The following is a 27124-nucleotide window of genomic DNA, read 5'->3' as shown; positions in this document are numbered from 1 at the left end:
CTGTGTGCATGCCTGCAGGCCAGAAGAGGGCATCAGACCTCATTACAGATGGTTGTGAGCCACCATGTGGTTGCTGGGAATTGAACTCAGGACCTTTGGAAGAACAGGCAATGCTCTTAACCGCTGAGCCATCTCTCCAGCCTCCCCCCTTTTTTTTTAACTTAAATTATCACCATCTACCTTTTGCCTCTGGGCTTTTATCTTTCTCTGTTCTATATATCTTACTTTTCCCTTATTCCACGACTGGCCCCTAGTGTCCTCCTTATTCTTCTTGCTTCTTGATCTCTCTTTTCTTCTCTTTTTCTTCTATTTGTTCTCTCTGCCCACCAGCTCTGCCTCTCCTTTCTCCTGCCTCACTATTGGCTGTTCAGCTCTTTATTAGACCAATCAGGTGTTTTAGACAGGCAAAGTAACACAGCTTCACAGAGTAAAACAAATGCAACATAAAAGAATGCAACACATCTTTGCATCTTTACAACAAATGATCCACAGCATAAACAATGTAACACATCTCAAACTACTATTCCACAACAGGGTACGGTACAGTCTCCTCAAGGACAAGGAGGTAATCTATTTGGCTAGAAGTAAGGCCCTTGTTTATACCAGGTGTAACTAATGTCTTAGCTGTAGCTCTTCAATTGTACCTCTCTATCTAGCGTAGGCTTCTTTGTCTTGGTAAGTGTATCATCCTTTTTGCGTAGGCATTGGCACTGCAAGTAGCTCCTAAGAGCCTTGAAAATACCAGACCTCCAAGTTCAGTGCAATGTTGGGGAATCGTAGGAAAGGGTTTTTCAGCAATGGAATCATGGGCTTTTCTTCTTGGATATCTGAAGTTGCGACCAGCAAGGAGTGGCCTGATATCAGTTCCCTATGTGAATACACCCACTGTATATGGATGAATTCATGTATGTACACATGAATACATTCCTTGGAGGCAGGGATCTTCTGAGAAGCATCTTTTTCCCTTCCCAGGAAGATTAAAATCTGGTCACGCCATTATACAGTTTTCTGTCTGAAATGAACGAGTAGTCCGAATACTCAGTGTCTTCACATTCAAAATATCAATGAATACCCCCAGACCTACTAGCTCTTGACACTGATTTTAGGTGTCCCGAGACAGCACTGGAATGCCGTCCTATGACACCGTTCCATCTTCTAAGAAACTACCCATAAAAGACTGTTATTGGGTAGTAGCATGGACGTGACAGAGGTGCTTTCTACACATGCATGAAACTGTCAAAATAAAACCCAGTATTTTATAAATCAATACATACAAATAAAATATATAGAAAAGGAAATTTCCCCCAAACAATGTTCCTAAATGTAGTGTTTCAGAATTTGCATCTGCCTGGCCTCAGTAATTCCAGCTTAAATCCAGATAAGAGTTTATTGTTTTATACTCCAGGGTATTGTTTGATTTAGTTTTCCCTTTCCTGCATTATTGAAGTATATTAGACAAATAAAAATTGTATATATTTACAGGGGTCATTGTAATGTTTTATTACAAGTATATAATGTAAAGTGATTAAAGAAACTTATTAACATATTTCTTTCCATACTTCCTTTTCTCTTGTGGTAAGCACATTTAGGATGTAATTCCTTAGCAGTTTCCAAGGATACATCATTATTAATTGGAGTCACCATGCAGTAGACTGGGTCGCCATAACTTACTCCTGCCAAGGCCCTTTGTCTTTTACCCAGCCTTTCCCCATTTTTCCCATCAACCTCCAGGTCCCTGACAACCATCATTTTGCTCTCTTCTTGATATCTGATTTAATTTTAAACTACCCCAAGGCTAAACTAGAGAATGGAATTAATTATCTATTCTCTTCACAGGTGGTCCTTATAGAACAAGTTTAAGACCGGCGGGGCACAAGTTACGCCTACTCGGTGAGTCAGCAGTGGGGCCATACTGTACCAAGTTGGTCTCTTGGGGCAAGTGGACATTTTTTTTTTTATCTAGATGCTGGAAAAGTGCAACTTTTAAGCAGAGAGGTATAAGGGAAATGTCATTGTTCAGTGCAAGAAAGAAAATTGGGGATGGTGAAGAGGTCAGTGGTTAAGACTCTTGCTGAAAGGCCATGAAGCGGACCAGAGTCCATACCCCAGCATCCACCTGATAATGGGCTCATCCTGCAAAGACCTGGTCTATAACTGCAGTGCCAATGTATCCAAAGTCTCCTTCGGTGCGGCCAGGGATGAGTTAGCAGACCTCACCTTTAGCATCTGTCAAATGGGACTAACTTCTCTCATAGGGCTGTTTGATGATAATGGACCTAGCATAACAGGACTTTGCAAATATAAAACACCTCGATAAGGTTAAAATACTCTTATTATCTGAGCATGGATAATGTGGTTTTGTCTTTTGACTACTCAAACATTCAGGGGACAAGAAGAGGTAAACTCAGATTCTGTTTTGGTCAATTAAAAACAGTGCAAGATTGTCAGGAAATTTCTGTCCTGAGAGGCACAGGCTGAATTTCACATCTCATATCTGAGATAACTAGAAGCTCCGCAATTATGATTGGTAGAAGGCTTCCTTACTTCTCAGTCTTCTGTGTTTATTTATGTGTATGTATATATGTTGGTGTGTGTAGGTTAGAGGACAGATTGTAGGAGTCAGTTATTTTTTTTTACACCCTGTGGGTCCTGGGTATCAAACTCAGGGCATCACACTTGGCAGCAAGCATCTTTTCTCTCTGAGCCACCTTGTTGAATCCTGTTTTTCAGACTTTAGCAGTATTGTTTTATCAATTTAACCCACATATACATACACACGCATATAAACATACATGCATATATATATACATATACATATATATGAGTGTACACACAGACACTTAATTATATCATTGGGTTTATGATATATCACTGAATATAACATCTTCATTTTAGAGGCATAGGACAAATGATGATGTGGAATAGATGGTGAATTCTCGAGAAAGTTTTAGCAATGATCTTGGCATTGTGCATCCATCAAAATGTAACAAAGGCAGCAGAGAACTCACATGCAGTTATGCATAGCAGAGTGAACTGTTTAAAAAAGCAGTAGTAATGGCCTTGCTTTTGCTTTAAACTCAGACAAAGCCTCTTCATTATGGTCTTTTTTTTCCCTTCCCCAGTCCATCTTTTTATTTCCCTTGTTGACAGTTTTCTTTTTTTTTAATTTATTTATTTATTAAAGATTTCTGTCTCTTCCCCGCCACCACCTCCCATTTCCCTCCCCCTCTCCCAGTTAAGTCCCCCCCCCAGCCCAAAAAGCAATCAGGGTTCCCTGTCCTGTGGGAAGTCCAAGGAACCCCCACCTCCATCCAGGTCTAGTAAGTTGAGCATCCAAACTGCCTAGGCTCCTACAAAGCCAGTACGTGCAGTAGGATCGAAAGGAGACAGAGACAGAGACCCACATTGGAGCACCGGACTGAAATCTCAACTGCCTAGGCTTTCATTATGGTCTTGAAATATAATCTGAAAGGTGAGCATATGGGAAGTGGATTCTACTTTATGCTCCTTATATGTCTTGTTTATGGTGAAATATTTAAAAATAATAAAACGTGTGTGTGTGTGTGTGCGTGCGTGCGTGAGTGAATGTCACATGGATATGAGTGCAAAAGACAGCCAGAAAAGGGTGTTGTATTTCATGGAGCTGAAGGTACGGGCAGTTGTTGGCTGTCTATTGTGGATGTCTGGGACTGAACTCATGCCCACTGGAAGAGTCAAGTGCTCTTAACTGCTGACTCATCTCTCCATTTTTTTTTAACTCTCACTTCTTTTATCATCAGCAACAATGTATATAATGGCCATATGGAAAATTGGAAGGCATACTGAATTAGAAGAACAAGTAAAGCTAAGGTGGAAAGGTGCTTGCCTGCACATGGCCCTGAGGTCCATTGCTAGCATCACAAAAACCAAACAAGCTGGCAACTAGTTGACCAACCCACCAACTTGTCAACCAGGTCATCAACCAACAAACTAACCAACCAGCTAATCACCACCCAATCAACCAGATAACCACCAATCAACCAACTAATCAACCAGTCAACCAGCTAACCACCAAGCAATCAACTACTCAACAGTCCACCAAGCAAGCTAGCAACCAAAAAATTTAAGTCAAGAGCCCATCCCTCATCAATTCTGAAATGTTGGGACATGCTGATTGATATCTCTTTGGATAACTCTTCACATTTATAAGACAGAATTACAATATGTCACAGGATGACTGTGGGAATTAAGTGGAAATGTTTCAAAAGCCTATAAACTTTAATATGTAAGGGTAATCTTTAGATTTGTGAATAGTGTCATTTTTCTCCCCATAGAAGTCTATTTTTCTTGCAATTTCTTAATCCATTGTAATTTCACACTTTTCTGTAGGTGAACGCCATGTTTTTGTCGTGTGGATGGACAGAACTGGAGACTCTCTTACCCACCACACACCCCTCAGACTGTGCTGCATGCATAGCTGTTGGTTATATCAAGCCTTCCATCACAGAGAGCAAGAGATGCTAAGTGGCAACTATGGAATTCGACTAAGGAAAACAGTATCACATAGTGCAAGAACAGAATCCTTTTGCACATAAGTCTCTGCAAAGTCTCTTGGAATGAAGTGACTTTGAATGAACATACACGGTCTTGTCATGACACTTGGGCATATATTGAAATAACTCAGTTTCTGGAGGAAGGAGTGGAGGCTGGGGAGTTTCACAGTTGCCAAAGAGATTGAGCAGCTCAGGCTTGGCAGCCAGAGCGACTGCCTAGTGAGGGATTTATGGTACCTTTCCTCACTCTCACTTGGTCAAGATCATCCAGTTCACCCTGGTGGGTTTCAAGCACTTTGAGTCTGGATAGCCTAACTTTCAGAAGACTTCTGGACCATCTGCCTGTGAGAAATATCTAATCCTCTCTATCTTCAGTCCTTAGATGGGGATGTATTGTCCAGTGTCCGCTCTGACAGCAATGCGTAGGAGAACGAGGGAGCGCTAACAGCTTGTTAACTAAGCTGGAGGACTTGGTGATTCATCAGTGTAGCTAGAAAGTTACAGTGTTTCAGCTTTTTCATCAGGACAACTGGGTTGAGAGAGATCACGTGACAGCATGGGTGAATGCCGCTCTGTGTTACATAAAATAAAAACAAAATAGAATTAAATGTGAGTGAGTGCAATTCTGGAATAGCTTGTATTCTAGGTAGCAAAGCTACATGGTATCGAGCAAAATGTTCGTCTTTTCTTACCAGCAACGGCGAAAACACTCTTTTACTTCCTGTGTGAAGTTTTAATCTTCATGCTTTTATGCATAAGGCATTAACTGCTCAAATTTCCTCTCTTTAAGAGAAACATTTTGTGAATCTGTTCTATTCTTCTGAAAGGAGCCCTTGATTTATAAGTAGCATTACAGTAGGATTAGAGACACCATGAGATCACTGTTGCTGTTGTTAGTCTTGAAAATGGTCCTTTATCTATCTTCCACGTGACGCCTTGCCAACATATCATATAAGCTTGTATCTTTGTTTGAGAATGTCTTTGATGAGCCATTAACTACAAGGAAGAAAGCGTTAGTCAAAAGATAAGCCATTGATCTTGGCTAATTCCACACCAAGATGACCATAATGGCGTCAATTATTAACACGGCTGAGAGGAAAGACGGGCCCACGTGTGAAGACAGTTGCAGCTGGATTATACAGCTTGCGGGATCTCGATAACAAACAGAATTACGGAGCGCGGCATTCTCGTGATTGGCTTTTGCAGAATAGCCCCTTTCCCCCCTTCAATTTAAAAGATATGACCCAGCGCTCGAGTCTAGTAGGTACATGTTTACATTCTGTGAGACCATTTTGGGAACCCATGGGTAGTTAGGGAACCACAGTGCTCTGCCTGGTTCACTGATAAACTCTGAGAAATGAAAGCATTCTCAATTATTACTTTACTTTACTAATAAAACAAAAACCACCTGGCTCTAAACTCATTTTAAAACACAGTTCAATAGAACACACACATTCTCTGCTATAGTAAAATTTTACTGTTCTGAACCTTTTGTCCTGGAATCAATGGACGACTACAGTTGAATCTGGCACGAGGTCCTTATAGTAGTACTCTCAGGACAGAAGTGTATCTGTATGAATTTTAATAGATCGATGTGGATTTAAACGAGTTCCGCGTATTATTAGAATTGTTTTTCCTGTTGTTGTTCCTATTTTATATCTGTATGGTGTGACCATACTGTCGGATTTCATCTTTTAATTTATGTCCCACAAGGATGGGACATTTCCTACATCCTACAAAGACAAGCATGCTGGTTCACAGAAAGGCTGCAATCCCTTACATGGGAAGTTTCTGCTTCTGTGCCTCCTTATCCACCTAGCCTTGCAACACCACTGTGGACCCCAGGAAGAGAATCAATCATATTAGAGTTTGTGTGAAACAGGAATGACTTTTTTTTTTTTTTTTTTTTTTTTACCTTTCTTGGGAAAGAGAGTCTGTGAGTTCACTAAAATGCCATGATTTTGAGTTGTGTCAACTGCCTCAGGAGCTGGATAGAAAGTAGCCAGACGGTCTAAGCCTCTACTTCTCTGGCATTGTTTCCAGCGTTGCCAAAGACAGAGCTCAAGCCTCCCACCTGGTGACCGGCCGCGACTCCATGCTGAGCTGAGTCCCATCCCCAAAGAAGAATAGATTTTTCCGATCAAGGTTCACCATGTTGATCATTTTTAGGAACATCACCAAATGAATTTTGTGACAAGAAGACTGCTACAGCAAAAATAACGAGGGCAGTAACTTCTTCTGTTTCATTTTTTTTTTCTCTACAGAGACACAAAGACTCTTTTTGTCAGGGACATGTCAGTCTCCGAGGTACCAACCACGGGGACTTGAAACCTAGAGTCTACTTTTGGATCTCCCATTCCAGCCAATTATTCAGTGAGTTCTCTCCATTTATCTTCATCTCTGAGATGACTGCTTGGCTAAGTCCCTTATCTCTTCACACCTGCATTACTGCCCCAGCTTCTGAGCTGGCCCTTTTGCCTTTGATCTCTTATCTCTTCAATTAATCCTGCAGGCTGCTGCCAGATTAATCTCTCTGAAATCATCCGCTATGCCATTCCCTTGGTAGGAATCTATATTCTCCCAAATTACCATTCTTTTCAAAGCTAAACCCCTCATTCAAGGCCTTCTGTCCACCGTATCTGTTCAAACCGTTCTCTTATTTCTCTGATCTAGTCAAATACTTTTTCCTCCTCTTTCCCACAGTAATTCTAGGCTTTGTGTTCATGACCACCTCGTGTGTTTAGAAACTTCTCCATGCCTGTCCCATTTTACAAATCTCCCAATCAGCAGGCTCTTCCTACATACCTTCTCTTGAAATGGGGAGTCTTTTACTCACTGAATGGGAAAACTAATTCTGCCAAATAGGTCAACTCCAATATCTCTGCGGAAACCATTGGATTCAACTTAGTCCAGGTAAATCGTGTGGAAAACAGCCATACACGGATTATACCTGGAGTCAGGGCGATGAGTAAATGCAGGTTACAGCCAAAGTAGGGAATCCCAAACAGGGACCATACAGATTAGAACTTGGAGCCAGGAGATGCAGGTTCCAGCCAAATTAGGGAATCCAGAGCAGTTACAACCCAGATGTCTACAATACATCTTTGAGTCTGAATCTTCCGTTCATTTCAATAAATAATGCCAGACAGTTGTCTTTGTATCTCATGCTGGAAATACAGCACAAAACTAGGCAGGCATGGCTTTAATATTCATGGAACGTTTCAGAATTAGTGAGACAAATTCTTATCGTGAAGTGTTAGGGGAAGAAATGCATGGTAGTGGGTCCCAACTAACCTAGGCGTCACACCAACTCCTTGATTCAAATATCAAGACACACCTATTGAGTTCTTTCTCCTAAAGTGCAAACCGAAATCCTCATCTGTCCCGTCTTCATGCGGGCCTCTACCTCATCAGCTACACTGTGGACAAACTAGAAACTTAGAGATCGTTCATGATACTGTCCCCTTCTCCCTCCTCCTCATCTTTCTCCTTCCTTCTTCAACAGGGTCTCACTATGTGTCCTTGGCTGTCCTGGAACGTATTATGTAGACCAGGATGTCTTCGAACTCACAGAGATCTGCCTCCCAGGGGCTGGGATTAAAGGCATATGCCACCATACCTTTTATTCTTTGTTGAACACTGCAAACACTGGAAACTTCACCCTCTGTGTGTCTCAAATCCATTTTCCTTCTTTTAATCTCCAGCCCCCACTCTGACAAAAGCGTCCTTCATCTACTCTAACTCCATCAACAAAGACCTGTCAGATTCCTTCCTGCTAAGACCTTCCTGTGGGCTTCCATTCTGCAATAAGCCTGATATTATCCTTTATGTACCCCACATGACTTTCATAGATTCTGACCCCCAACATGCCTTTCAAAGTTGTCCTGATCCTTAGCTCTTCCGTAGGGATCTTGCTTCAGCCATTGCTTTGTTGTGTTGATCTTCTAGGTCTCCTTCACCCTCCACTAAGCTGCTTCTTATGTAGCCCAGGCTATCTGGAACTTCCTTGTCTAGCCTTTGACTATTTGACTCCTATCCTGGCAATGAAGGCAAGATTCTCACACAGAGTGTTCTTGTTTGGAGAGTAGAAAATATTGTTGCCTCACAGATCAGATAACCAACTGCCTAGAGAAACCCTAATAAAGGCTGTCAGGTCATACTTGAATATTTTCTTCTCTTCTGCAGTTCACTTATGTCTGTCTGGGCAGCATTACAACTTTCCTTTCTCTGTGTGAAAGTTCACAGCTACATCGCTGGACTGTGTGTTTCTACCAAGCCCTCCCCTTCTCTTGCCAGTGCCCATTTTCCTCAGGTTGTTCTCAGAGGGAGGAAAAAGAATGAGGGTAGTGAAATGGGCAGATTTGGGGGTTCTGACAGACTAGACTTCTCTCAAACATATCTCCATCCTGACTCTGGGAAGGTCAATAGTCTGACAGTTTTGCTTTCTCCTCACTAAGAAAGGGGTAATCCCAGCACCTAACCCATGTGGCTGAGGTGAGGGTAAGCAGGGTGGGGACAAACGTGTTACATAAACGTTGCCCTTTCTCACCATCATGGCGGGGAGTTTCACACTCTAATTTCTGTCTCTTCCCTGTCCCCATTTTCCCTTGCTTTCCTGGGTGCTACTTTTCACTCCTCACAGATTCCACCCCTCCACCCTAAAACATTTCGATCCACTTCCGGGTTGCCTCCCCAAAGTGTTAGCCCATTCGATTTTGTAGAGAGCCCTCCCCAGCTTTAAAAAGTTCTATTGACTTCTAATTTCCCAACACCCACGTTCCCCTTGCCTGTCTGATGGGACAGCCATGTATGCATGTATCCAAGCCTCGCAGATGATCAGGCCTGAGAACTGTTTATACATGGCCTTTTAAAAATAACCAACTTGCCTTATTTCCTATACACAAGGACCCGCCCGCCCATCTTAGCTTTTCTTCTTGTAAACTTTGTGTAGAGAGAACCTTTCCGCTAAAAATGTCTTCCCCCTCATGTCTGAACTGGGGAAAGAAGGGAAACACCTTTCCTTTTCTGTAAGAATCCGCTGATTTGCTCGCACATGGCTCTCTGAACTGAACCTTGACAGATCAATAGACAGAGTCTCTTTCTCTAGGGATTCCATGTTGACCTCTATCCCAGGATATTGGCCTTTGAGTGGGGAGAAACAGTATTTTTGTTGTTGTTGTGTAAGCGGGTGATTTCTCTACCTATTTTAGCGGAGCGAATACTGTCCCTGATACTGAGACCACTTTATTTTTAGCTCTCCATTCTGTATTACCCTCCTGGTTTTATCTTCTTTTCCTTTGTTGGCTTACACTTCCTTGTCTATTGTTATTTTGTTACTCCCTTCCCATTCTACATCCAGGGTCTGAAACCCAATCGGCTCAAGGACGTGAACAGGAGAAAATGCTGCTGTCCCAGGCTTGTCCTAACTCTGCTCAGAGCTGGGCGCACCTCTTTGTCCTCTCTGGGTCTTCTAGATCACTGTCTTTTTTGTTTTCCAACAACTGCAAACAGAAACAAACCAGGAAGCGTCTGGATGAAGAGATTGACAGGTGTTTCCCATGGTCCTGGGGAAATGATGTGTGTAGGCAGGTAGTCTTCAGGCAGGAATTGTACATTCAGATTGGGTTTTAAATATACTCCTGTGCCCTGCAGAGGAATATTAGCTCATTGGAAAATAGAGACAATAACAAAGATATACTTGATTCTTCTTTCCTTTTCTGCTTGGCAACCCATCATTTCTGTGATACATATTTTACACAATTAGCTTTGCTAGTTAGAAGATTTGGAATGGAAAAATAAATCAACGTTTCAAATAATCCTTTGACTCCTTGGAAAAATATAAATGTATGATTTTCCTTGGTCAGCTTAAATTTCATGTGTGTCTCTGAGATATTTGAAAGCTATTACTGGCCATGGCAAACGAGGCGGTCACTGCTCATAGACTGATTTCTTAACTAATAAAGGTGAGAGCCATGGAAGAGTTAGGTTTTGAGTTACCATCTGATGATGGTAACCTGACCCTAGTCCTCTTCTGTCTCCAATGCCAAAAGTTTCTGATTGGAATACAACTCGCTGTGAATTCTGATTACATTTCTATTCCCTTCCAAAAACACAGAGAGGAAATTAAGTTATGTTTGATTACATTACAAAAATCCATTCGGTGTCTGGGCAGTCACGGCCATGTCAGAAGTCAACGCACATGGTACGCAGGAGTATGTTCCGTGCTGCGGGCCTCTAGCCCCTTCGCTTCAGCTGAGCCGTGTGTAAGCATCAGGAGGCAGTTAAAAGAACACAAACGTACCTATGTCGTTTCATGAGGAACAAAGCAGTTTTTGTTTATGGGGAACAAGTGGAGAACTCGAGCCCTTGAAACCTGAGAACAATTTGTCTCGTCCTCACAACAATGTTACCAGTTGCAATAGATCAAGTTTCTTAAATTTCCTCCAAGGAGGCAAGTGTAGATGGCGGGGCAGAGCTGATGAGTTGTCGGCTTGCTCGTTCTCAACCTTTCACGTGTGTTGATCGCTTGGTAGCGTATTAGAACACTGAACACTTGCAGTCCTCGTGTGTATTTTGTTATACAGATCATCTAGAGTTTTGTTGAAATAAAGATTCTTATTAAGCCAGACTGAGCTGGGCCCTGAGGTTTTGCATAACTCAGATGCTGTTAATGTGGCTGATCCAGATGTCACAACTGAATATCTGGGCAGGCAACATGTGACCTTTCTAATTTTTATCTATTCAAGGTAGCCAGTAGAATTAACAGACAGAAGTGAACTCTTCTCAATAAAACCCAAGGCAATGCCTCACTTTTATTGTTTCTCTATATCACTAGTTCAAATTAGAATACAAAGTATAGACTTAGTTTTTTTTTTTTTTGAGGTTTGAAAAGAATTCAGAACGGGTTGTCGTATCTCCCGAGAGAATATCACCTGAGGAACATGTAATTTTCCATTTATTTTAATAAATGCTTACATATTTAAGAAAGCTGTTAGAAAACACCAATTCATGGGTCCCTGTATTAGGCTTGCTCTTGGGCCACCAGCCAGTTCACAAATCATGACACAGAGATTTATTATTAGTTATGAATGCTTGACCGTATCTTATGCTTGTCTACTAGATATTATAACTTAAATTAACCTATTTCTTTTCATTTATGTTTTGCCTCAGGGCTTTTTAACCCTCTTTTTATTCTGTATGTCCTACTCCATGTCTGTCTGTCTGGCAGCTGCCTGCCTGCCAGAGTGCAGTCTTCCTTTCTTTCTCCATCATTCTCTCTTCCCTCTCCTCTTGAGCCTAGATTCCCCCTCCTCCTTATTCTTTCTGCTTGCCAGCTCCACCTATCCCTCTGTTGCCTAGCTATTGGCCATTCAGCTTTCCATTAGACTAGTCAGTTGCCTTACACAGGCAAGGTAATACAGCAATACATCATTACATCGTTAAACAAATGCAGCATAAATTGATGTAATGCAACTTTAAATAGTTAAGTAATCAATTGCAACATAAACAAATGTAACACATCTTTACATAGACAAAGTAACATTCCACAACAGCTCCCATCCTCTGGGTTGAGGTTTGAGTGGTGAATATCGGGTTCTTGTGTCTGAACACTGAGTCTTTAGATACGGCACTGCATGGGAAGGTTGCAGAACCTTTAGGGGGTGGAGCCTTGCTAGAGGAAGTGGGTCACTGGGGTGGGACTGGGGTTGTATACTCTTGCACACTTCCTGTCTGCTCTTGGCATCCTGACTGTGAAGGCAGTGTAACCAGATGCCCCTCATTCATGTCACTATGCCCTCTTAGTCATGATGGACAGTAGGTATCTCGAGTCCCTCAAACTATAACCCCAAATAAATGCTTTTCCCACTAGGCTGCTTCCTGTCAGGTATTAGTCACAGCAATAAAAAAAGCAACTAACAGACTCAGGGATTCTGGTTTGCATTGTTCTGGGGTGCAGGCAAGGTGTTGGAACTCTCTGGATGATTATATATCACCAACACTGAAGCGGAAAGGCATGTACAATGTAGGGTCCAGCGCTGTGCCAACGCAAAGAAACTCTCTCTTTCCTTCTCTCTCTTGTTCCCTCCCTCCCTTTTTCTCTCTGTAGTGTCTCTCTCTCCCTCCCTTCCTCCCTCTATGTAGTCAACCCCTAGTGTGTGTGTGTGTGTGTGTGTGTGTGTGTGTGTTGGGGAAAATGGGGTGATTTAAAAGACTAGGTTGAAAGAACCACCATCTATCAACGGGGCTAAGTGACAATCTAATTGTTGACTCAAGCCCAAGAGGAGAGTGATTCGGTAGAGAGGCTTCCTGGTATTGGCACAGTGGACAGTGGAAGAGAGGGGGACCCCCTCACTCCCCGTTTCTGCCCTTATTGATACCAAAGCAGCAACTTGCATTCCGGGTGGACTGTCTGGAATCAGCATGGGAACAGACAAGGCCTTGTGTTCCGGGTGGACTGTCTGGAATCAGCATGGGAACGGACAAGGACCATGATGGCTGCTAGCCCTGCTCTAGTGTCTTCACTTTGGATCTGTTTTATCCAAGTAGGAGAAAGGCAATTTAGTGCTTTAAGCACAGGATAACGATACAATTCGAATGGGGTTCGCTCTTCTCCAAACCACGGCAGGGGGCACCTTCAGTGGGTCCAACATGGTCTGTAGGGTTCGTGTTGACTGTGCTTATGGGTCGCTTGTGAACAAACTCTATTTGCTGCACCAAAGCAACACAAACAAGAGCAGTGAGAAAAAGAAGCACACTAGCACAAACTGCTCGCGCCCCATACCTCACACTGCCTGTGCTCTGGGCAAAGGGACCTTGTGACCAACGTAGCCTAATCCAGTTGACACAATGCACTGTGAGCCAGGGGCTGAGAACCTGTCTAGATACATTCATTTCGGATGTGATGTCATCCTGGCAAATTAACCCTTGACCTTTTCGCAAGGAGCACGTATTTATGTATTTATAAGGCTGCAGAGAGTAGTTCCTTTGTGAACCAGAAGCCGGGAGACACCTGGTGAACAGTAAATACCTAGCCGGTCAGAAACAAAATCTGAACACCTTTATCAGAGAGTCACCACCCAGTTCAAGCGAACAAAAGGTTCATGGTTTTCTCTTTCTCAAAGAGTTCACTTCTGTTTGTGATCTCTCAGCCAATAGGGGATTTTGGTTACAGCCCCTTATCCCTCTATCTACAGCCGGCCTCGCCGCTGTTCAAAGTTCCTATTGGGTACTGCCATTATCTCCATTGCAATTTAGCCACGAGATCCCCATGCCCTGACAGCCACACTGGAGGCAGTTGGTTTCTCTCTGCTTGTTCCCTTCAGGTAAAGCTAGCTCAACAAAAGCAGAGCGATAGTCTCCTGTCATTGAGGAGTGGTTGGAAAGGCACCGGGGGCCCCTCCCCAGCCACAAAGGGGCCCTTGTGGGCTTGTTTATCTATAGGCTGCTGAAAACCTAGGAAGTTACTTTGTTTGACTAGAATAAAAAGCCTGGAATGATCTCGAGCCCAGATTTTCTTTCATTAAAAAGCAAGATCAAAGGACGGAGGTCTCATCCTCAGCTCTCACATCCTCTCCTCTCATGTCACCGCAGTCAAAAGCATGAAGCAAACCGTATGTAATTATTAACTGATGGATTCCGCACGAAGATTTTTCGGCTAGCGCCCACCGGATTCTCTTACTTTGCTCATGCATTTATCTCCCGCGTCAGTCAAGACTAGAAAGCCGTGCTTTGTTTGACAGACGAGGACCTCCAGGAGAAGGACTGTTAGAGAGGACATGACTCACACGTATATCGGAAATCATGCAACATATTGCAGTCGTTCATACGTCCTGATGAGAACGTGATTCACTAACACAACAGTTGAGGCAGAGCCTTGCCAAGGTGCAATCGAGAACAATTACTTCCAACCCAAGTTCCCAAGCATCGAGCTGGCATGAATGTGCCTCATGGGAGGAATTACTTATTTGTTTATGTGGGTGCTGGCAGGGAAACGCCTGATGGGAAGGTGTGTATTCAGAGCAAAAGACATCAGCACTCCGGCAGAGGGCATGGGTGTGTGTGTGTGTGTGTGCATGGGTGTGGGTGTGTGATAGTGTGTGTCTGTGTGAGGTCCATGAGTTGATGTATATGGGCACTGAGGGATTGTTTGTGATTATCTACATGTGGGCAGTGGTGGGCAGCCTGTGGTTAATGCAGTAGCCATGTTTCAGTAATCATGGTAGGTCTTGATTAAATAATTTGAGGGTCCTTGACAGACGTGCAGAGTTCAAAACTCTCATCTTTATTTGACTCCACAAAATTAGATTACAAAGAAGCCCTGACAGTTTAAAGATAAAACAAATTAAGGATGCCAAAGTCAAAGTACCAAACGGTCCTATCCAGTTTTCTAGGTGAAAAACTAAGCATCATTTCCAACTTGAATTTAGAAACAAAAATATTAATGGGACGGTAGAGAAGATTACGGAGGTTGATGTTTGATCCTGAGACACGCATAGGAAACTTTTGATTGTGGGTATGACTAAGCATCTATCTGTAACCCTCCAACTCTAGGGCTTGGACCAGGAGCCCACACAAGTCATCCACTGGTGGACGAAACAAAGCGGTCCACAGGACATCTAAGAGTTCTTTCGCAAACTGAGATCTGTGTTTTGTAGTTACAACTGTACTTACAGGGATTGGAGACTTCGCAAGTTCTGCAGAGCTTCCGAGGGGACCTGTCTCAGCTGATTATTCTGCAGCATGCTGCCCATTGAAACAAATGAAGAGAGAGACATTAGAGAAAATGAACAAGAGACGACCCAAACACAGCAGCATCAGACACTGTTCCAGGTGCCTTAAAAACATCGGCACGTCAATCAAAGTTTTAGGGAGGTTAAATTCGCAAGGGAGTGCTAATAAGAAATAAATAAGGAGGGCTACTGATGTCTTTGAGTTAATCTTGTATCCTGTCATGTTACTGAAGGTGTTTATTAGCTGTAGGAGTTCCCTGGTAGAGTTTTTGGGGTCACCTTATCATATCATATCATCTGCAAATAGTGAAAGTTTGACTTCTTCCTTTCCAATTCCCTTGATCTCCTTTTGCTGTCTTATTGTTCTAGCTAGAACTTTGTGACCCACTGCCAGCACTGGGCTGAGCTCAGGTGAAGAGATGGAGGAGGGATCATATGAACAAGGCAGATCAAGAGCATGATGGGAAAACCACAGAGACAGCGGACTTGAGTTAGTGGGAACCCATGGACAATGGGCTGACAGTTGGGGAACCTGCATGGAACTGAGCTACATCTACTGAATGTGGGTGACAGTTAATGTAGCCTGATCTATTGCGGGGTGGGGGGCTGGCAGTCACTCCAGGACCTATCCCAGGTTCATGAACTGGTTCTTTAAAACCCATTCCCTATGATGGGATACCTTGCTCAGCCTTGATACACGGGGGGAGGGGCTTGGTCCTGCCTCAAGTTGGTATCCCAGACCTTACCCCCTCTGAGGAGTGGCTGGAGAATGGGAAAGGCAGATGTGGGGGGACAGGAGAAGGGGAGGGAGGGGGAACTGGGGTTCATATGTAAAATGAAAAGTAATTTTTAAAATAAAAATATGAAGAAAAAAATAAATCTTAAAAACCCAATTACCAATTAAGTTTAGTTACCTTTGAATGAGAGAACAAGAGCAGATTATCTTATGTTCCTAAGTAGTTAATTAGAAATTTCTGTTTTTGTTCGAGATATTTCAATGGGAGACAAAACAGCTTAAGGGCTTATACTACAGAATGCAACTAAAATAGAAAACTCGCACACAGCCGTTGATTTATTTTGCAAACCCTTCTTACTGAATACTCGGAATATGAACAGAGTTGAACACGTCCCAAGTAGAGGGTGTAGACACATAACTGCATTTTATTATTTGCATAAGGGAGCATGAGGAACACGGACTGCTTTTATTGGAGACAAGGTGTGATATATATATTTTGTTTCTTTCCTTGGTATATTTAAAATAGTCATTATTTCATACAGCATCTTCAGGCTTCTCTAAGTATACAACTTTGCTTATACTCTCTTTTTCTTTCCCTTTGACTTTTTGGTTAGCAAGGCTAAGTGAGAACAGATAGGATGAAGTAGGGAAGGGCAGGGAGGAGAACAACTCTGTCAATTTGTTGGAGTGGCAACTAATGACCTAACTCTCAGATGTTCTTTCTGCTGAAGTATCCTAGGTATAGACATTACACCATCTACACTGCTGGATTGTAGGTCAGCGTTGGACAGGGGAATGATGGCTCTCTGTGGCTTTTCTATACTTACCTTTGCCTGTCACCTTACGGTTTTGGTTTGGTGGCAGGTAGGAGGAGGGTGGCCTCTTTCCTTGACTGAACGGCTTATATCAGAAAATGAATTTTGGTTGAAGATCGCTTCATACAGCATTTCATTGGGTTAAGTATTTTATAGTACAGAACCACACAGCCTATTTATCTTAGGGTCAATGTGTTCAGGGACAATAATCTTCAATGTTAGCAGTAAGAGATCACAATGAGATTCCATATGTGAAACAGCACTAGCCAACAAATGCTGATGTCATCTCTGTTCTTTATCTTAGTTAACTGGACCATTAGTCCTTTTCTCTCGTTTTACCATAATCTCTACCCATCCACCTTAGGCAAATCATGACTCCAAATGAACATGACCTTGATACTATCTTTGTGGCCACTTTTGAACTTTATGAAACATTTGACAATTTCTACGAGAAGAGTGACAATATCTATGAGGAATCAGGATATTCTGCTCAGGGTTTTGCTGCTTGGGCTGTGGCTTTCAACTTCATTGGATCAATATTTACCTAATAGTATCACAAAGGAGAACCATGGAAAAGTAACTGATAGTAAAATTATTTATGTCTTAATAAATTCATGATATTACATGTGACAATCTGTGGCAGTCTGAATGTAGTTGGCCCCCATTAGCTCAGAGGAAGTGGCATTATTAGGGGGTGTGGCCTTATGGAAGTAGATGTGGCCTGGTTGGAGGAAGTGTCTCACTGTGGGGATGGGCTTTGAAGTCTATTATGCTGAAGCTACACCTGGTTAAATTCACTTTCTGTTGCCTGTGGATCAAGATACGGAACTCCTACATTTGGTGCACAACATTTGGGGTACAAATTCATAAAAAAGCAATCTGCCTGTGGCTTTTTAGCCACCAGCACAGGCTGGAGCTGCATGTGGGGCTCCAGCCCCACCCAACTAGACTTTCTTTTCTTTTTTTCCCCAAGCCTCCAAGAAAGTTTGGGATTTTCCTGTTGTAGCCTCTCTGAATCAGTCTTTAACTGCCACCCAAATTTCAGAAGTACTTGGGCTCCAAATGACTTAGGACTCACTGGCCCTCGACTAGCTGCCTTCAGGTATCTCTCCTGCCCCTGCCATAGGTGCTTTTCCCAAACAAAGTCCTGTGCATTTCATACAGTTTTCCTCTCCTCTCCTCTCCTCTCCTCTCCTCTCCTCTCCTCTCCTCTCCTCTCCTCTCCTCTCCTCTCCTCTCCTCTCCTCTCCTCTCCTCTCCTCTTCTCTTCTCTCTCTCTCCCTCCCTCCCTCCCTCCCTCCCTCCCTCCCTCCCTGAACCCCCTTCTCAAACTGCTGCCAAACTAGGTAGCTGCCTTGAAATCCACTCAGGCTTTTACTCTTCTACACAGCAGCAACAAGCCTCACATCTTCATCAACATCAGCAGTAGAGTTGGTAAGACAATTGGGAATTCTTAAAGGGAGGAATTAGTTAAAAGAGAGAGTTTTTCCCACATTAAAAAATAGGAAACACCATTACATAGGAGGGATTTGTGTCTCTGTATGATACTACACTGGACAGTTTGAAAATGGAATGATTAAATAGAGGATATCTAATTTAGATGGGATTTATGTAACTTCAATTGTAAACATTACCAGAGTTATCATTTTTTTTGTTGTAACACTAAAAAAAAAATGGTTAATCTGAGTGCTAAGATACAGGTCTTAGAAAAACTTAATAAAACAGATCACAGAGACATTCACATCCAGACAGAGAAATTTAATGGAGAACTAATTTCAGCATTGTATTATAAGAATAGAGAGGAACAGCCTAAGGTTTTCAAATAACCAACCTTACCTTAATATGTCCAGTAACCATATCGCACTTGCCAAATGATAGAGTAAGAGCTGAATGGACTCCTGTGCCAATGCTATATTCAAGGAGATTCAAGGATGTGGTAGTCTCATAGCGCATGCATTCAACTTTTGTAAAGCAAATGTTAAACTCGTGGTCAGTTTGTAATAGAATTATCCCTAACAATGGGATAGATTTGGTTAAAGCTGTTTTTAAAGCCTGATCCACAATTACAATGGGGTACCTGGTTCAAAGAAGAGGCTAAGACTACTGAACAAGAGAGTAAAGCTAGAGGCATGGGCATTCCCCAAAATCAAATTCATGGAAAAGAAAATTACGTTGCTGTAGAAAAGCAATCTCTATATGATGGTTTTCTCTGCATCATGGATCAGAACCATCTTTCCACCAATGTTTACTGAGAATATACTGTGAGTAGTCAGGTACTTCTCAAAGGACTGAGATATGCCAATGACCAAGACTTAGTTTGTCTTTGATTTGCTGGACATGGAGTGCATTCTGAGAAACACTCAACGGGAATATAGTGTAATTAGAATTATATAATGATAAAATCAGAAAATGTAAATAGTGTGGTGGAAAAAAAACATGTACAAAACTTGAGTAGTTCAAACTTAATTACAAATTTAGGGATTTGAAATTAAACTTCCATATAATTATAATAAGTCATATATACTTTATATCATATAACTTGTCTTCATATTAGATACTTGTATTTCAAATAAACACAATGGTTTGAGATACATTTATACATAAACACTTATACACACTTTATCTCATATACTCAATATACAGTTTGCTGAGTGAATTGAAGAGGTTGATTATAGTATAGTTTATTTTTTTATTATTTTCAATTTTATTTATTTTAATTAATTCTATGTGACTGTGTGCTTGTCAATATGTTTAAGTCTATAGGTGACTGTGGAGGCAAGAAGGGGCAATGGGTCCCCTGCAGCTAGAGCTGTAGGTGGTTCTGAACTGCCATGTGGGTGCTGAGATTTAATTCTGGGTTCTCTTTAAGAGCAGCTAGTGCTCTTAACTACTGGATCATCTCTCTTGGGCCTACAATATAATTTATTTAACAGCCTTCAAATGTTTTCCATACATAACTCAACATGGGAAATCATTTTAGTCATCTTATTTAAGCTTGAATCTCATGATGCATTTTGAATGGTTCAAATATCTTTTTGGGTACGCTGAAATATAAGTTAACTGTACCTGGAACTGATGCATATAAGTTAGCATTAGGGTTGGCAATATCAACTAAAATATTTCTGCTAATAGAATAAATGCCCCAAATAGAAGGCAAGCTAAACCAGTCATCTAAGAAGACCAAACAATGGTTCTGCTATAGAATTTAAATTTTTATTCATCTATTTATTTTAAATCCTCCAATCCCTTTCCCCGTTCCCCTAGAATTTAAACTTTAATAAAATATTAAATTTAATTAATCTTTTTTAAACCTACATGTATCTTAGGTGACGGAAATGCAGCTTTCATTAAGTATAAATAACTCAAATCCTTTTTTTGGAGTTAACTCCATCTCAATGGACAAAAAATAAAATCAAGATATTGTTTTGTACATAAAATTTAGAATGGCTTGCAACTTTTAGTATTTCCTCTACTTAGATGCTCCAAGCCAGAACACACAGGAATGAAATTTGTTGGTGGGTACTAGAAGAAGAAGAAGGTGTTTGTGCTGGTTAGTTTTATGTCAATGGAGAGGAGGGAATTTCAATTAAGAAAATCCCTCCACAAGATCAGGTTGCAAACAAGCTTGCAGGTAATTTTCTTAATCAGAGATTGATGTGGGAGGGCTTAGCTAATTGTGGGTGGTGCCACCTCTGGGATGGTGGTCCTGGGTGCTGGAAGAAAGCCATGAAGAGCAAGCCAGTAAGCAGCACCCTTCCATGGTCTCAGTATCCTGCCTCCAGGTTCCTGCCCTGCTTGAGTTTCGGCTTTGGTTTCTCTCGTTGAACTGTGATTCAGGATATGAAAGCCAAATAAACTCTTTTCTCTCCAAGTTGCTTTTGGTCATAGTGTTTTAGTGCAGGAATAATAACCCTAACTATGACAGTATTCAGCAGAACTGAATTTTATGACAACAGATATGGAAGTTGGACAATGGATGCTAAGAGAACTTATTTATTTAAATAAATAACTCATTTAAATCCTCTCATTCTCCTCCACTCTCTCCTCTGTGTAGAATCCAGGGCTTTGGGTACAGCTGGCAAATGTGCCATTGAGTGATGTGGGAGTCCCCTCTGTGTGCTGTGATTACTATTAATGAATAAAGAAACTGCCTTGGCCTGTTGATAGGGCAGAGCTTAGGTAAGTGGGGAAAATTAAACTGAATGCTGGGAGGAAGAAGGTGGAGTCAGGGGATGCCATGGATCCACCACCAGACATAGACATGCTGAAACTTGCTGGTAAGCCATGATCTCATGGTGATATACAGATTAATGGAGATGGGTTAAATTAAGATGTAAGAGTTAGCCAATAAGAAGCTAGAGCTAATGGCCGAGCAGTGTTTTAAGTAATACAGTTTCTGTGTGATTATTTCGGTTCTGGGGAAGAGGAACCAACAAGTGGCTCCTTGTAACAACCGAGCTCCATCTCTAACCCAATATTTTGTAAGGAACAGCTGTCCACTTTGCTAGGCTGCACACCAGGTTTTGTATATCTACTCATATACACAAACTTAGTATGCTAGAGTCCTTACCGGTGTATCGTAAGGAAACACAGTCTAAAGCAAGTTTGAAGCTGTGATCTCATTATGCTGGCGTCACAGTGAATTATTCCCTCAATGACCAAAATCTTTAGCGACAGGCTCCCCAACTGCATGATATAGGGGGAAAACATTCTTGCAAGTGTGAATAGGTAAGTGGGCTATTTAGAAGCAAACAACTTTAGACGTGATGTTAGAGAAGGAGAGAGGAATGGTCACGCACAGGTTATAGCCAAGTATAACATGGTTTTATGACGCCAGTGAAGGCAGAGAAGGACTTAAATTAGTCACCTCGAAGATCCGAATTGCACACGAGATTTGCACATTAATTAGCAGTCATTTGGCATGAAAATCAGACTTGATTTACTTACAGAACTTTAAGACTGTGAAGGCCCGCGAATGCTCCCTTGGGAATGTGTGTCAAAGCATTTCCAGCGAGACGCCTGTGGATTTCAGTGGAGAGGGGAGAGAGAGAAGGAGAGAGAGAGAAAAAAAGAATTAGCATAACTTTGTCCAAGTGGAATTCATTTCATTGTTGAAACATGCAATACAACTATGTTCAAATCACACGAGCAACTTTAAGGAATCTTGTAGTCTTATATGTTGCAAACACTTTAAATTTCCTAAAAAGATGTTGGCAGAAGAGGTGCTTAAGAAAAAAAATGAAATAAATTACTTTATAATAAATTATTTACTAGATTCTACTACATATGTATCTATTCCTGCCCTTTAACTTTTTAAATAAAAACTACCACCACATAATAATTTGAAACAGACTTGTGAAGTCAAAATGTGACAAAAAGTTTTACCACTACCATTATAAAATGAAATAATCAGGTAAGAATATTTTCAATGTAATTAAAGGAGAATATACTCATTAGTGTAAAATAAGAATGTATATTATTACAGCCACTTTTCCTCTAAGCCACAAGAAAAGATAGAGAAGCTTAATTTAACATACCCTAATTGATTAATACCTTAAATGGAAGCACAGAACTTAGGGTTGAACATGTTAACATAAATGACTTTGTGGCAACTTTTGACATCCTTTCCTAGTAACATTTGAAACATTGTGTCTTTACAATATTTTTTATAGGTGAATAGGTTAACGAGGTATGGAGCCCCAGCATTTGGTTCTGTACTAACTTAGCGGCCACATCAAAGCATAGCCTGAGATGTATGGTGGTGCTAGCTATCAAGCAGAAGAACCTAGAACAAGAGTGAGTCAGAGGAGCACAGAATCTCCTGAGGACTTCATCACATCCTCAGGCCAGAACACCTCTAAGCTAAGACAGACTCATCCTTCAGTGATGAAGATGGAGGTTAGGGGCAAGGGTAGAGTTGGTTCACCTGACTAGAACCCTTTTTCTGAGGGTCTGATGGTCTCAAATACATCGTCTTGATATTGTGTCCAAAGGGAGACAATTCAGTCACGGAGAGCTAATGACCCGATTGAAATAAGCCAGTCACCATATGACTTTAAATATGCATCCACTTGCTAGTCCATACTGCTGATATTAGGTCATACATATTTAAATAAATAATGTAATTATCTTATGAACAGGATAAATAGTATTAGGGTTACAAGTATCTATAGGACCTGAGTTCAGTACCCAGCACCCATGTGGAGTGCGGATAGCTGCAGGAGACGGACACACTCTTCTTGTTTCCTCTGGTACTTATACTCCCCCCTCTCTCTCTCATACACACACACACACACACACACACACACACACACACACACACATTCACACACATCCCCAAACAAAACAAAACACATATGAAGTCAGGTGCGATGGTTCAGGCATGACTATTAGTATTTTGGAGGCAGAGGCAGGAGGATCTCAAGTTTCCTCCCAGGCTGGACTAAACAAGATGCTGTCCCAAATCCCAAACCAACAAAGGCAGCAATAATAACACCAACACAGAAATAATAACACTAACAAAAAAGCAATAAGCATCTGTCCAATTGAAATACTACATTATTTGTAATCCTGATTTTAAGAAGGAATTTAATAGCACAAGGGATTTGGGCTTTCTCAGAAGAGCTGTGCCTATCACTCTCATGTATGTACTAATGTGCTCGGAACTGTTAAGTCAGTAAATATCCCTGTTCTTTTGCATTTCACTAACAACATGAGATGTTCAGACAAGATGTCATCTCGGGTCCCTTCCAGGCCCATGACTGCACTCTTTTGTCTTATGGTGGCTTGCGCCTGTTCTTTCTTCCCTTGACAGATGCAATCTGTAAGATTTAGATAGCTCGCATTCTGTATTCTTCCCATGTCTGTCATGGTCTGAGAAAGTGCTTTTCAAACAGTAAATACATTTAGGATCTCTTTCTGAAATTAATAATTAAAATGCAGAACCAAAGAAGGACAATGGTTTGGATGAGTGCTGTTTTGTACCAAATATATTTTTGGAAAAGTATTAAGGGAAGAAATGTATATATTTATTATATATATTAATATATGTTATATATTAATATATATTTATAGAAATAATAAATATATACAGTGAAAAAATGAGATCCACTAACCTAACCATAGCAGGAATTCAGAAAATGTGTTAATCATATGTAATTCCGCTTAATATTTGACCAAGGTGATTCCAGAGGGTTTAAAATTTTCCTATAAAATTGTTTTATGAGAAACTTTGTGATCCTCCTCCGCCTCACCCTCAATTCACCCCCTCCCTGCTCCCAGTTGCTCTGTGTTACTGATGGTCTTTGTGTGCTCAGCTCTGGCTGTATTAGCGGCCCATGACACACCCTCGTCAGTGTTCACACCTGGAAGAAATTGAGCCTTCAGCCCCTCCCACAAACTCCTTGACACTGAAGCTGAACCAGACCGCGTGGCTAGCCCTCGTGTTTATTTGGCTTCATCCAGAATCATCTCTTTCTGCTCCCATCCTGTCTCTCAAAGAAACCTAATTTCTGAGATTTTTAATTTCTCAACGTTGAACTCCTTTAGTAGTAGTTTGTGTCTGGATTATGGGTTATAGAATCTGCTTTGCGCTTGTCATATAATACAGAAACCTGGAGCTTGTCTTTGTGTCTAGTCTAGTGTCCTCAGATAGTGTTGTGGGCATAGAGAGGTGTCCACATGGCATTTAACTCTTCAGTTAGAGTAAAGACCAATAACTGTCCCCCAGTATTCATCCCTCCTCCTTTCCGGGGTAATTTCCCTTACATGGAGTTTAGAGTGTAAAATAACGCGTGAGCACCACCTAGTCTCACGTCTGTAGCCTTGTTTGCATCTTCCCGTGCTTACATGACTAAGTCAGACTATATGAAAATGCTACATGTAGCTTTTCGGTCACCTCCTAAAAGGATGTTGCTTGTTTCCAACTTCCTCTCTTTCCCCTTTCCTGCAGTGGAGGCTGCTGAAACGGCACCGCTGATGCGGATGTGAAGAACATTTCATGAAAGGTGAAATGGGAAGGACTGGAAGGAGAGAAGTGGACTAGGGAGAAGGTTCAGTAGGTAAAGTGTTTGAAAAAAGAGTGTGAGGACCTAAGTTTAAGCCCCAGGGGTGACTTAAAGCCAGGTGCAATAGTGCACACTTGGAATGCCAGAAGCTGGGAGACAGAGTCTAGAGAATCCCTGAAGTTTGATTAATCAGCAAATATTAAGGAGACCTCTATCTCAAACAAGATGACATCAGAGATTGTTCCATTTTCCACGTGTAAGCAGTAGTATGTGCATGTGCCTACATTCTCTCTCTCTCTCTCTCTCTCTCTCTCTCTCTCTCTCTCTCTCTCTCTCTCACACACACACACACACACACACACACACACACACACACACATACACACACACACACTCAAAAGCACCCTCTCCCACCAAAGAGGGAAGTGACCTGGTCCCTGGATGACTTTGTGTCTTTGTGAATCCAAACTGTCCCATAGCCTTGCGGTCTCTCTTGGATGAGTAACTGGATCAGTACGGACCTGGGTTATCTTCTGCAAACAAGCGGATGACTGAAGGCTTATTTAGCTGGCAAGGAAGTATCACACCTGCCTGAGTGCGGGCCTCAGGGAATCGTGTTTGCAAAGCTGCTCCAATCGTCAACACGCACTGTCTTTGCTTTCCCTCCCTTTCATCTCTGCATTGTTAACTTGCGGTTGGCACACCTGAGCTAGCACAGTGCTGTGGGCTTCTGTGCTCCTAACAGTCATCCGGAGTTGGGAAAAGAACACGCACTTTATTATCTCCTTCAGACTCGCTTTTTGCCGAGGGTTTGTCCCGTCCGGGGACTGCTTTGGTGATACAATAGTGACTACGAGACTCAGAAGGGCCCAAACTCACCGAGTTTACATTCTAATGTGAAAAGTAGCCATTGGGCCCAGTAACCAACAGTATAAACATGAAAATTCTCTGAGGAAAGAATAACAACAATAAAGAGATAGAACTGACGGCTGTGGTTGTGCAGGGCACTTATTTTAGATACAATGGCACAGGGAGCCTTTCTCTTACAAGGGCATTTCAACCGAGCTCTGAGCCATACTTGAAGTGGAGATTAGAATGGTGTATACCTACTGTGGTCTAGATTCTTCTAAAAGATGAGTCTGGAGACTGGTCAACGAAGAGAATGCCACGGAGGGGGGCCAGGAGCTGCCCAGGGCCTTGGAGGACCTGATATGGTTGGCCTGAGTCAAAGAGTGGTGTGAACAAGCCTGTATTTTGACTGGATTCTACTGATGGGGACTATCTTAAAGGGCCGGGAGTGAAAGCTCAGGGGCAATTAGGCTATTCCGACCATATGTAGTGGTGTAGTGGATAATGGAGCAAGAGTGGAGAAGGCAGGACTTGGTGTAGAAGGAAAAAACTCTAAACTGTTACCATGAATTCATCAGTAGATTCAAGGTGAAATGTGTGTGGCTAAAACAGGAAAAGCAACATTGTGTAGCCGTGAGGTTATTATGCACTGCCCACCTGACCTTGATTAGTGACCCAGATTATTGTGTGTAATTCTGAGGAAGAGTATGCAGATATGGAATGAGTTGTATATGGCACTAAGGAGTTGTTTATTGAATCCAGGTGCCCAGAGCTGGTTAGCCACTACCGATGACTTCATGGACTGGACTGAACTGATCAGCAACTCTCCTTTCAGTTAGAATGCACCTCTCTCTATTCACAGCCATATTCAGAACAGTTTTCAGTTTTGTGCTTACTAATTCTGGTGCTATAGTATTGTTAGGTAGGCTGATGACTTTTGAGACATTGACTTTGGAAATGAAAAAGAAAATGTAAAGCGTGATATTCTAACCTAGCCACAAACACTTTAATCAACAGTGGTGACCTGCCTGCACCATATGCTTGTGCAATAGTGGCACAAAGTTGTGGCCGTAACCAACCACTATCTGGTTGTAGTTAAGGCTCACTCCATGAGCTAGAACTCATGCCTAACACCATTCAGGCGGCCAAGAACCTGATACAGCATAGCCCATGAACCTAGGGGGAAACCAAATACTATCATTCTGCTAAGGGAACACAATGATAAAACGACTCTCAATGGCATTCTGCTATACCCATAGATCAGTGTCTCACTCATCAGAGAAGCTTCCTTCTGTTGTAGATGGGAACTAACACAAAGATCCACAACTGGACCAGGTGCAGAGAGTGAGAGACCTGGAACAACACGCAATCCCAGAGGAGATGTCTTCATCAAACCTCTTCCCTCGGGTCTCAGGGACGATGAGGAGGAGGAGGTGGAAAGACTGCAAGAGCCAGA

General features: G+C 41.9%; 1 protein-coding gene across 2 annotated transcripts in view; it reads right to left on the bottom strand.

Annotated features, from left to right (window-relative positions):
* Positions 1-27124, bottom strand: part of Lgr5 (leucine rich repeat containing G protein-coupled receptor 5) — a 135003-nt gene that overhangs the window by 31893 nt on the left and 75986 nt on the right. For both annotated transcript variants that reach the window (XM_075954390.1, XM_075954389.1), the window contains exons 3-4: positions 21761-21832; positions 15204-15275 (exon numbers count right to left, since the gene is read on the bottom strand). In XM_075954390.1, coding sequence (XP_075810505.1) covers positions 15204-15275; positions 21761-21832 — 144 coding nt within the window. The remainder of the gene's footprint in view (positions 1-15203; positions 15276-21760; positions 21833-27124) is intronic.

The sequence above is a fragment of the Microtus pennsylvanicus genome, chromosome 20 (assembly GCF_037038515.1).
Source record: "Microtus pennsylvanicus isolate mMicPen1 chromosome 20, mMicPen1.hap1, whole genome shotgun sequence".
NCBI classification, from domain to species: Eukaryota; Metazoa; Chordata; class Mammalia; order Rodentia; family Cricetidae; genus Microtus; species Microtus pennsylvanicus.
Note: the sequence above shows the minus strand (reverse complement) of the source record. Positions and strands in the feature narration are given on the sequence as shown.